The 11,556-nt window shown below is 40.7% G+C and overlaps 1 protein-coding gene across 1 annotated transcript; it reads right to left on the bottom strand.

Annotated features, from left to right (window-relative positions):
* Positions 1 to 1,569: 1,569 nt before the first annotated feature.
* LOC114389794 lies at positions 1,570 to 2,136 on the bottom strand. Its single transcript, XM_028350524.1, has 2 exons — positions 1,930 to 2,136; positions 1,570 to 1,857 (listed from the first exon to the last, which is right to left on the bottom strand). Exons 1-2 carry the CDS (start codon positions 2,134 to 2,136, stop codon positions 1,570 to 1,572), a joined length of 495 nt encoding a protein of 164 aa, XP_028206325.1.
* Between the last annotated feature and the right edge of the window lie 9,420 nt (positions 2,137 to 11,556).

The following is an 11,556-nucleotide window of genomic DNA, read 5'->3' as shown; positions in this document are numbered from 1 at the left end:
CAAAATCCATGGAAATATTGTCCCACTTCCACCGGGGTATCTCCAAGGGTTGTAACTTCCCTAAAGGTCTCTGATGTTCTATCTTAGCCTTCTGACAGACTAAACATGCATACACAAACTCACTAACCTCTCTCTTTATGTTGGGCCACCAAAACATTATCTTTAGATCATGATACATCTTGGTAGCACCAGGGTGGATGCTCAGGTTGCTCCTATGTCCTTCCTATAAGATCATCTTCCTAAGTTTGGGCACATTGGGAACACAAATCCTATCCTGAAGTCTCAAGACTCATTCCGATCCCACATTGAAACTACTATCTCTCCCTGACTCTATAGCTTCTAACTGAGTCCTTAGAAAGAGATCAGTCTTCTGACCCTCCCTGATATCTCCTAGTAACTCATTGGCGATCCTCAAAACTCCTAATCTTACACTATTAGGGGTAACCTCACATGCAAGGCTAAGGTCTGTAAGTTGTTCTAGGAGATCTAGCTCTCTAATCATCAAGGCAAATATATGTAGGGATTTCCTACTCAAGGCGTCAGGCACTACGTTGGCTTTGCCGAGATGGTAGTTAAACTCAAAATCATAATCTTTAAGAAGCTCTAACCATCTCCTTTGACGCATGTTCAGCTCTTTCTGACTAAATAAGTACTTAAGGTGCTTATGATCACTAAACACCTCAAACTTGGAGCAAAATAGGTAATTCCTCCACATCTTAAGGGCAAAAACTACAGCAACCAACTCCAGATCATGGATAGGATAATTCCTCTCATGAGTCTTGATTTGTCTAGAAGCATAGGCCACTACTTGGCCATTTTGCATCAACACTCCTCCCAAATCCATCTTTGATGCAACACAATACACTGTGTGGGGTGCTAATACGTTCCCCGTGCGTAAAAACAACTCCCGAACCTTTCACACTTAAAGTTCGTAGACCACACCTTTTCCGGTTTTTTCGACATTTTCCTCAAATAAACGTTGGTGGCGACTTCGCGCATTTTCCTTTCTTGGAAGACACATCCATGAGCCTCGCGTCGCCCTCCCACCGAAGGGTATGTTGCAACATAAGGGAATCCCACTTATGAAACATTTGCCTTGGATTAGATCTTTGGATTTCGAAGCTTCGACACCATTAAGGGTAAAGACTCTTCCTGTGGCCTTCGGATGTCCAGTTTGGTCATTCAGACCCCCACCATTCTGCTCCTTCTTGGGATATGGGCAATCTCTCTGAATATGCCTCTTTTGTCTATAGTTGAAACAGGTCATTCCTTTATCAACACAATTTGAGGAGATGTGCCCTGGCTTACCACACTTATAACATGTGATCAGAGTTGAGAAAGTAGTGGGTTTGCTACCACTACCACCAGCAAACCCCATAGCAACAGTCCTCTAATTGTTGGGATGGTTACCATATTGCTTAGGAGGGTCGAGTACGGTTTTCCCCAATGTTAAGGTCCATTCATTTTGTTCTTTACTGGGCCTGTACTCCTATAATAGGTTGCCCTGTCTCAAGAGTCTTCATCCTAAATTCGACACATGTTAACCAAGAGTTGAAACTAATGAACACCTTAGTAATTCACGACTTGCTTCACTTCAAGTTGCAAGTCGTTCAGAAACTTCACACATTTTGAACTTTCGCCATCTCTTCCTTGATAATGGGGAAAGTACCTCACCAACTCTTCAAACTTGGCTACATATTTAGCCACAGTCATGTTTCCCTGCTTGAGCTCCAAGAACTCCATCTCCTTCTTGTTCCTAACATCCTCAAGAAAGTATTTCTCCAGAAATACCCTCTTGAAGACTTCCCAGGTCACAACTTGACCTTCAACCTCTAAGCATTGACGAGTATTCTCCCACTAATACTCAGCTTCTTCCACCAGAGTATATGTAGGAAAAGCAACTTTTTGCCCCTCTGGACATGTCATCACTTGGAAGATTTTCTCGATCTCCCTTATCCAATTCTGAGCACTATCAGGGTTGTATCCTCCATTGAAACCAGGGGGATTGTTTTGTTGGAAGTGGTTCAACCCTTGGTACTCAGCAGCTCCAACAGCTTCTCCCTTATTCTGATTCCCCAAAGCCTGAGCCAAGGCTTGGAGAGCATCAGCTATCGCACAATCATTCCATCCAGCCATCACTCCTTATACACACCAGGAAGTGAGAACATGGAAAGAATACACACAAGAAAAAGAACATAACAAAATCACACCTATCTCAAGTCCCTACTTAGTTACTTTTGAGAGTTGATGCCTCGAGAAATTACTCCTCTAAAATAGTCCTCTCTCGAGACATTAACACTCACTTTCCATCCTTTGTATTCCTGATCGCTTGCCATATCATCCCATTGCACTTCACAAATTATACAGATGGCCAGTATGATAACTCATGACAAGGCATTGAAACTCATGGTATAGCAGACATTAGGGGAATAAACATGTTATGACTACACCAATCAATCTCTATAACTCATGGAAACACAACAAAGTGAGTAAGTTCCAAATACAAAAAAAAAACAACCATCAAGCATTCAACAAGGCAACCACAAAATACACAGAGAAACATAGCTGACTCACTGGCTGAAAGGTTCAACCTAGCTCTAATACCACTAATGTAACGGCCTGCCTCGTCGCTAAGATATCACCATTCTAAACTGCGAATATTTGAATTTTTAATTGAAAAATGTTAATTTGATTATGAAAAATGAAAGTAAATTTTTCATGATATATATTCCCCAAACAATGCACCATTACTTAAATGAATACATACACACACACACACACACACACACACACACATATATATGTAGGTATAGTAACTCAGTACACATCATTCACATAATGGAAAGTAAATTAGTTCATACATATAATTAAAAGAAATTAATACAAAAATCAAATAACCATAATTAGTAAGAAAACATTAACAAATACCATAAGCATACATAAAAATCCATTAGTCTAGCAGACACTCAACAGGTAGTCATCATCCATCTATAATTCCAATCAATCATGCTCAGTATGATGCATGCACCTGACCTCTACTCTCAAATGCAATGTGGTACCATTCATCAAGGAAATAGCCTAAGCGTGTCCACACAACACTCTTATGTAGAAAAACTAGGCAGTAAGTGTCGAGGTCAACCTTTCATGCGCAGACAACTCCCTCCCCCCCACGGTGATCAGCTTGAGTCTCAAGGGAGTTCCAAACCGAGTGACATACCCCAAAGTACAAGTATTCCTCCTCTGGAGAAACTGCAAGTACTTAATGACAAAGTTTATACTATTTCCATGCAATATGAAGTATGAAACATGGGCACCATTAATGCACTGACCGTGGATAATTAAAGATTCTAAGTCATCCCCCTCTAAAGATGCTTAAAACTCTTTATCCACTCTATTTCCCCCACCAAGGATATCCAACATGGTCACTGCACCCCTTATGTACATACATAACATACATCATCGCAATGACGTTTTCAACATCATTAACATCTCATCTCAATGTCATTATCAACATCAACATTGTCTCATCTTAATGTTATTCTCAACATCATCATCATCTTATCTCAATGACATTATTAACAATTATAACATCATCTCATATCAACATAATCATCAGTAACAACATCATCCATATCAATATTATCGTCAATAACAACATCATCTCATATCAACATAATCATCAATAACAACATCATCTCATATCAATATTATCATAAGTAACAACATCATCTCATATCAACATAATCATCAATAACAACAACATCTCATATCAGTTAATATCATCAATAACAATATCATCAGTAAATCACATTCTGCGTATACATACATATACAGTTCATGCCTGAAATTCACACTCCCTAGGTCTGCAGACAACACAAGTCTAATAAAAACAATAATATCATTTATCAATAACAAACATATTGTATCCCATTAGTCAGAACATTGTTTTTCTTAAAAACCAGAATGCAACAGGGACAGGCATACATCCCCATTGTTAGGTTCCCTGACCCCAACAATGGCATCAAAAGCCATAATTTATAATAAACTCCCCTCACCGATCATGAGGTCCCTATCAGTTCCTCTTTGTGTAACTCAGAGACCTCTCTTGTTCACGTTCGTTAGTCAAAATGCTATGTTCTATATACCAAATCAAAGGAAATTTAGTTTAGATTTCAACAACAAGGTTAATAACAACATTCAGAGTCAATTACCCCTATCAAAACATAAAGGGCTAAGGGGTGTTTCAGATTCTTCTAAAAGGAGACGTCATATAAAATTCTTATCATGCCAATGTGACCGGGGTTCAGCGAAGGTCACGAAAATAACATCAATTTTATTAAAAGATATCTTTTACGTCTGATTTTCAAGGGTTTTTCAAAGGAAATGTAAAAACACCCTTGTCATACCCTAATTTCGTCCGGGGACAATTGTTTGTCAATGTACAGACTTTGGCTAACCGATTTAAGATGCTTAACGCTCATCGCCGCGTAATTCGTAAATTTTTACAATGTTTCAGAAAGAAATCAGTCAGAAACACAAAATGGGGGTGCACTCATCAAACTGGGAGGTGAACTAATCAATTTGGGGGTGCACTCAGGAAACTTCGTCAGCTCGCCCGGGCGAGCTGGGCGGCAAACTCCTCTCCATTTTGGCTATAAAAGGGGCATGGGAGGTTGAGGGAAGGATCCCAGCACCCTTGGCAAGCATATTTCACTTAAAATTAGTGAAAAGAAGGAGAACGGAGAGGAAAATCAAGGCCGGGGCACTTCCGTACTGCTTTTGTAACGTTTCCATGATCAATTCGAGGTGAATGAAAATGAGGGTGAACTAATCAATTTAGGGGTGCTCTTAGGAAACTTCGTTAGAAAGCAATCAGCTCGCCTAAGCGAGCTGAGCGGCAAGCTTCTCCCCATTTTTGGCTATAAAAGGGGCGTAAAGGTTGAGGGAAAGAGGCCAGCACCCTGGGAGCTCAGGAATCACTTAAAATTAGTGAGGAGAAGAAGAAAGAAGGAAAAAAAAATCCAAGCCAAGACGCTTCCGTAACGCTTCTGAGACATTTTCATCATCAATTCCGTGGACATTCTTCGCCATTCTTCGTTCGTTCATCATCGTTCTCCGAGCTTCAACTGGTTAGTTTTCGATTTCAAAGCTTTCAATTCATTCTATACACCCTTAGTGGTCCATTCCTTCTTTGTTTGCTTTCCTCTTCATATCAGTATCCTCTTCTTCCGTTTTTAATGAGCTTCAACCGATCATTTAAGCCATTGTCTCGCCTAATAAATGATAAAATGAATTTCAACCGATCATTTGTGTTGTAATCTCGTTTAATCACTGTTAAAATAAAATTCAACCGATCGTTCACACTATAACCTCGATTAATCAAAAAAAGGTAAATAAGCTTCAATCGAACATTTTACTTTGAAAGTTCTTTTAAATGAGTTGATGAATAACCAAGTGCAACAAAAGCTAAAATCAACTCACAAACCATGCTTTGTGTCATACCCTAATTTCGTCCGGGGATTATTACTTGTTGACATACAACCTTTGGTTAGCCGCTTTGAGATACTTGGCGTCCTTTGTTGCACAATAAATGAAGTCCCGAGATGTGTCAGAAATCAAAAGGAAGTAGGCTAGCGCAATCCGTGAAATTCCGTGATGTGGCGGAAATCGAAAAGAGGTGTTTTTGTGTAATCCGTGAGTTTCTGTAACTCCTTCGAAAGCTAAAAAAGAGTAAATATATATTCCGTAAGGATTCGTAACCTTGCGGAAGGAAAATAAGTATCGTTACGAAATTCGTAAAGTTTTGTAACGTTACGAAAAAAGAATTACCAAAAAAATAGAAGGGGGGTGCATTTAGTAAAAAAAGGGGGTACAAATAGCAATCTGGCCCACTTGGGCCTTCCAGATCCTTCCTCCAGAAGGCTGTTGCTTCTGGAGGAAGCAACCTTGCTCGCCTGGGCGAGCTGGATGGCAAGCTCCTCCCCTATTTTGCTATAAATAGGGGGAAGAGTGAAGAAGAAAGGGGTTCAGCCTTCTTGGCATTTCGTATTCTCTTAAATTTGCTGAGGAAAATTGTTTCCGTGAAGAAAATCCAAGCCGAGGCGCTTCTGTAACGTTTCCGTAACGTTTCCGTGAGTAATTACACGAAGATTCTCGATCATTCTTCAAATATTCATCGTTCGTTCTTCGTTTTCTTCAGTCTTCAACGGGTAAGTACTTCAAACCGAGCTTTTCAATTCATTCTATGTACCCGTGGTGGTCCACATTTTGTTTCATGTATTTTTATTCTCGTTTTCATTCGCTTTTTATACCCCCTTTTGACGTGCTTAAGTCATTTATTTAAGTCATTTCTCGCCTAATCTAAAAATAAAATAAATTTCCACCGATCGTTTGAATTGTATCATCCGTTAATTTCGGTTAAAATGAATTCCGACCGTTCAGTCGTGCCGTAACCACGTTGGAAATCAAAAAAGAGGTAAAATAATAATATAATAATAAAAAAATTCCTTTTAGTAAAATAAAGCGAAAAAAACAATCGGACGTTTTCTCTTTGGGATTTCTCATTCTTAATTGAATTGACTAATAAACTAAAGTGAAACTAAGGCTAAAATCAACTCGCCTAGTCAAGCTCGTCCACAAAAATAGGGTTTTGAAAATTTATCATTTAAGTTTCTTACCAAGTAAAATGGATCATTTTTAAGGTCCAACGCCTTAAAATGATCACCTCTCAAGTAAAAAAGAATCGCTTGATTCACGCTTAAGGAAGAACTACGTAGGTCTGATTTCCTTTTCGATGGAGGGTACGTAGGAGCAAGAGCCCCGCTTTTGTCGACCTCAAAAAATAAAAAGAAATAAAAATTAAGATAACACAATTTCGCAATTCTAAAAAATAGGCTGTTGTCCTTTGAGACAAATGTGAGAGGTGCTAATACCTTCCTCAAACGTAAATACAACTCCCGAACTTAGAATTTTCATTTTGACCGGTTTCCTTCGGTTTTTCTGACGTTTTCCACAAATAAACGTTGGTGGCGACTCCGCGCATCTTTCCTCCTTTGGAAAGCGCACCTGTGAGCCTCGCCCTCGCTCACCCGCAAAGGGCACGTTGCGACAGTTGGCGACTCCACTGGGGACCATTTTTGTGAGTTAGGCCTATTTTAAAGAATTGTGGATTTGTGAAACTTCGTGTGTGCATTTGTTGAACTGTGTAAAATGTAAATAACTGTTGTCTATTTCGCATTCTTTACACTGCATTCTAAGCACCCACGGGTTTGAGTAAAAAAGGGGCCCTATACCCGGGTTCATGGGAATTTAAGGAGTGGAGGCGAATCTATTATCATGCTAGGTCTCCGACTTGGTTGATAATAGTGAAACCTCGTCTAGAGCTTTCTCTCTTTATAATGTGTTGTCGCTGGTATTCCATACCGCCACAATATTATTATCTTGAGTGATGATACCTCTAGAAAACAGCCGTGTGAGTTATGAATTGTTGGGGAGTAGTTATTAGAGACCCCTAGATATTGTCCTATAGGTTCCCAAATAGGGGCAAAGAGCAAACACGCTCCGTGCCATTCGTTCTCATGCATTTTTTGGTAAATAGCACTAGTTTATAGTTTTGCTAGTGATGTTTGGTTTCTTTAGAGTAATACGTAACCTTTTTAATACTACGTTGAGGCGCCATCATGCCCAAAATGTAGCATTAAAGTTGGATCTCTGCAGTCTCGTATGTGTGAATTACCCCTTTGTGTTGTTTTCTTTCCGTTTCATGCATGCGCATCTGCATCATACCGTCACACATGCGTTGTATGTGGGTCTCGTCTTTTGTCATGGGAAGCCGGAAGATCCATATCGTCTTCTTAACTGCACACATGGGGCACTGCGCCCCCCAAATGCGCAATAAGGAGAGATAATTTTCCGGGCTCTCGTGTCCATAAATGCATTCATATCATGCGCCGCATAAACATCTCTTCAGCATCATAATGAACATATCGTTCCTGCATTTGTCCGTTATCACATTCCCATTTTGCATGAGTCATTGCATCATCATGCATATGCGTTCAACATACTTTTTGTTCTACATGTTTGCTCATACATGATCCTTGTATTTTCCTCTACAAAACAAAAACAAAAAAAGGGAAGCATGAAAATTCATGATGCATTCTTAGTTGCATGTGTTAGGTACCATGAGTCGACCATGTTGGGATCATAAACCCATTTCTAAAATTAAAAAAAAACACAAACAACAAAACAAAATGATTGAGCATGGTACCTAATGCGTGGTTAATTAAGAAAGGATGTCTCTTCGGGCATCTCAATCTCATAATTACATTTTCCATGCATAGCATGCGTATTCTCGAGTCTTTCATCCCTATGAAATGTTGTTGAAGTATTGGCGATCAAAATTGCCATTCTCTGGGTTATGGGGTTGAACCAAGCTCGTGCTTTTACGAAAAGGTTCATCGAGTCAAGTTGAAGTATGGAAGTAACCATCTTGCAAAAAATTAGGGCAAAAGATGGATCGTGTTACATCGCTCCTTCGTCTACTGCCAAACACATTTAGGGCTATCAATGTCCCTGTTACTTCCAGTTTCACCTTAACGGAGATGTCATGGACCATGTTGAAAATCTAAATTGATTCAACCCCATATCCTATGTAAAAATTCGCAATACTTCAATTGTTCATCATTCGCATACATCCATGTTGTTCATTGGTTGCATTGCTCATTGCATTCTTTCCTTGAAAAGAAAAAGAGAACCTAATCATTGTTATAAAAAAGAAAAAAAAAGAGCATGCTTTACGGTGCCCTCACCGAACCTGTGCTAGAGCTAGAGTAATGGGTAAAGCGGAGGAGGTACAAGAGTAGATGGAGGCCGACATGGAGACCATGAGAGAGCAAATGGCCGCAATGATGGAGGCCATGATGAGCGTGAAGAAGATAATGGAAGCCAATGCGGTTGCAATTGCCGCTACCAGCATTGTTGCTAAGGTGAACCCGACGTCCCCATCCGGCATCAACCAAATGAATCATCCAACCTCAGATATGGTAGGCAAAGATTTGGGAAGTATAGGCGGCCCCCATGATGTGCAAATTCAAAACGAGCACGCCTTCCCGCCATATGGCTTGCCTCTCAACTATACGCCACCCAATGTGGCGTACACTCCCAATAAGAATGTCAATAACTCCACTCCTATACCCATTGAGAGCCAGCAACCCCAAACTGATCATGCACATGTCTCTTAAACCGTGGGGGAGACACATGAAATTCTCCATCACAATCTAGCCGACTTTGAGCCTTGGCTCGGATAGGCCACTGAAGGGCAAGCAGTTGGTGGTATACCCCTACAAAACCCTTTGGATGGCCATTCATAAACCATTTGAATAGATGTGACTCTTGGGAATTATATTATGAAAATCCCCTCTGGTAATCAATTACAAGACTTGTGTAATCGATTACAGATTTTAAAAATTTGAATTAAAACATTTTCAACTGCTGGTAATCGATTACCAGAGAGCAAATCTCAATTTGAAATGATAGAATTCTTTGGTCAAACCTTTTGTTTGTTTTCAATTTGGAAACTTCTTCCTAAAGATTCTAGAGATCAACTTGATCATATATCTTGATTTTCTTGGATTCTTGTCTTGAATAAAACTTAGAAGCACTTGATCCTTTAGCATCATCAAGACATCAAAACATCTTGCTTCTACATAGGAGTCATTTGACTTAGTCCATCAACTGAAAAATCCTTCAACTATTTCTCGTCCTTGGAAAATTCTTTTTGCAAGAATCAGCTGCTTCTTCCTTACTACGAGGTTGTGAAAACAAGACAACAATTGGTACCTCTAAGCCCTACACTGGGGCAATGAAAGGCACCATGCATAAACCTCAAACGAACCTAGGGGCAGATTAGAAGTTCTCACCCAATAGGTTCCTTGCTACAAGGTCATGACGAAAGACAACGATTGTACCTCAAAGCCTTACACTGAGGCAATGAAAGGCACCATGCAAAAAACCTCAAGCGAACCTAGGGGAAGATTAGAAGTTTTCACCCAATAGGTTCCCAGCTACAAGGTCATGACGAAATATAACAATTGGTACCTCAAAGCCTTACACTGGGGCAATGAGGGGCATCGTGCATGAGCCTCAAGTGAACATAGGGGCAGATCAAAAGTTCTCACCTGTCGATGTTTTTAAACAAGAAAAAAAGGGGATACAAACCCTGGAATTTCAAATAGATTGATTAAACGTCAAACGGCTCCATTGTCGTCACTCCAAAATGGTCAAGTGACTAAATCAAACAGAATATACACTCTGAGGGAGTTCCCGGAGAGATTTGCAAAAGATAGGATAAGGTTGCATGAATTATCACCTTTTTCAAAAGGACAGTCAATCTGTGTTTTCCAAAAAAATTAAATCAAAATCAAAATCACGAAATAGGGAAAGAATGTCATGAACATTGTGCAACTTTCCATTGCATTGCATTGTTTCATGTGCGGTCATCATTACCAAATTTCACAACAAAGGTTGCATGCGTCTGCATCCCTAAAAATCATGTTAACGACATAGATTTCCTACATCTCGTGTCCAATCTTGTTGGATGACCGGCCCTCTCGATGAGTCGATCTCTTGCTTTCTCATAAAGGTGGACCCTTGGGTACTAGTACTTATCACCTTTAGAGGACTATATGTCCTCACCATCAGAGGGCTCACATCCTCGCCTGCAGAGGGTTGCACGCCCTCGCCTTTAGAGGGCTACGCGTCCTCATTTTCAGTGTGCTCCATATCCACACCTTAGGAGAATATAAGGTCCTTTGCCCTTAGATGCTTAACCGAGACTTGCGCTCCCGGTTAAGGGGCCAGTAGTTTCCTTTTATCAGTTCCTGGGCCACCCCCTGATATTGGAGGGTGACCAACTGTGCGAGCACATCCAGAGAGGGAGGCTATCACACGTCTACTATAAATACCGGGGCAAGATTTCACCCGTACCACTGCAAAAAGACGAGTGTGGATCATGCGCACCAACATGACCACTTTTACATGGATATGGATGACGTTGCTATTTAGTAACATTCTGCCCGGCGACCACAATGCCAACCTCCCCCTGCAGATGTATCGGTTGGTCTGTGCCGTCATGACATAGGTAAGTATGCACATGGTTCAATTGATTTCTGATGTCATCTATTGTTTGCAGGGATCACGCCCACAAGACGCCCAGTGGGCCCGAAGAAGTCCAACAGGGCCCTGGGGTCTCCAGCTCTGGTTACGGGCCTCTGTCAGTCCTACAGGGTGCCCGTTCCCCCAACGAGGTCATGCCATCATGACATAGGTAAGTATACATATGGTTCAATTGATTTCTGATGTCATCTATTGTTTGCAGGAATCACACCCACAAAGACACCCAGTGGACCCGGAGAAGTCCAACAGGGCCCTGGGGTTACCAGCTCTGGTTACGAGCCTTTGTAGTCCTACAGGGTGCCCGTTTCCCCCGGCAAGGTCACACCATCATGACATAGGTAAGTATGCACATCGCTCAACTGATTTCTGATTTCATCTATTGTT

The sequence above is a fragment of the Glycine soja genome, chromosome 16 (genome assembly GCF_004193775.1).
Source record: "Glycine soja cultivar W05 chromosome 16, ASM419377v2, whole genome shotgun sequence".
NCBI lineage: Eukaryota > Viridiplantae > Streptophyta > Magnoliopsida > Fabales > Fabaceae > Glycine > Glycine soja.
This window is presented reverse-complemented; position numbering and strand designations above follow the sequence as displayed.

Excerpts from the sequence above, each read along its gene's own strand:
- LOC114389794 (XM_028350524.1), bottom strand. The coding sequence starts at position 2,136 with ATGGCTGGATGGAATGATTGTGCGATAGCTGATGCTCTCCAAGCCTTG. Across the intron at positions 1,858-1,929 it reads AGATCGAGAAAATCTTCCAA|TGGGAGAATACTCGTCAATG; the intron begins GTGATGACATGT and ends GCTGAGTATTAG.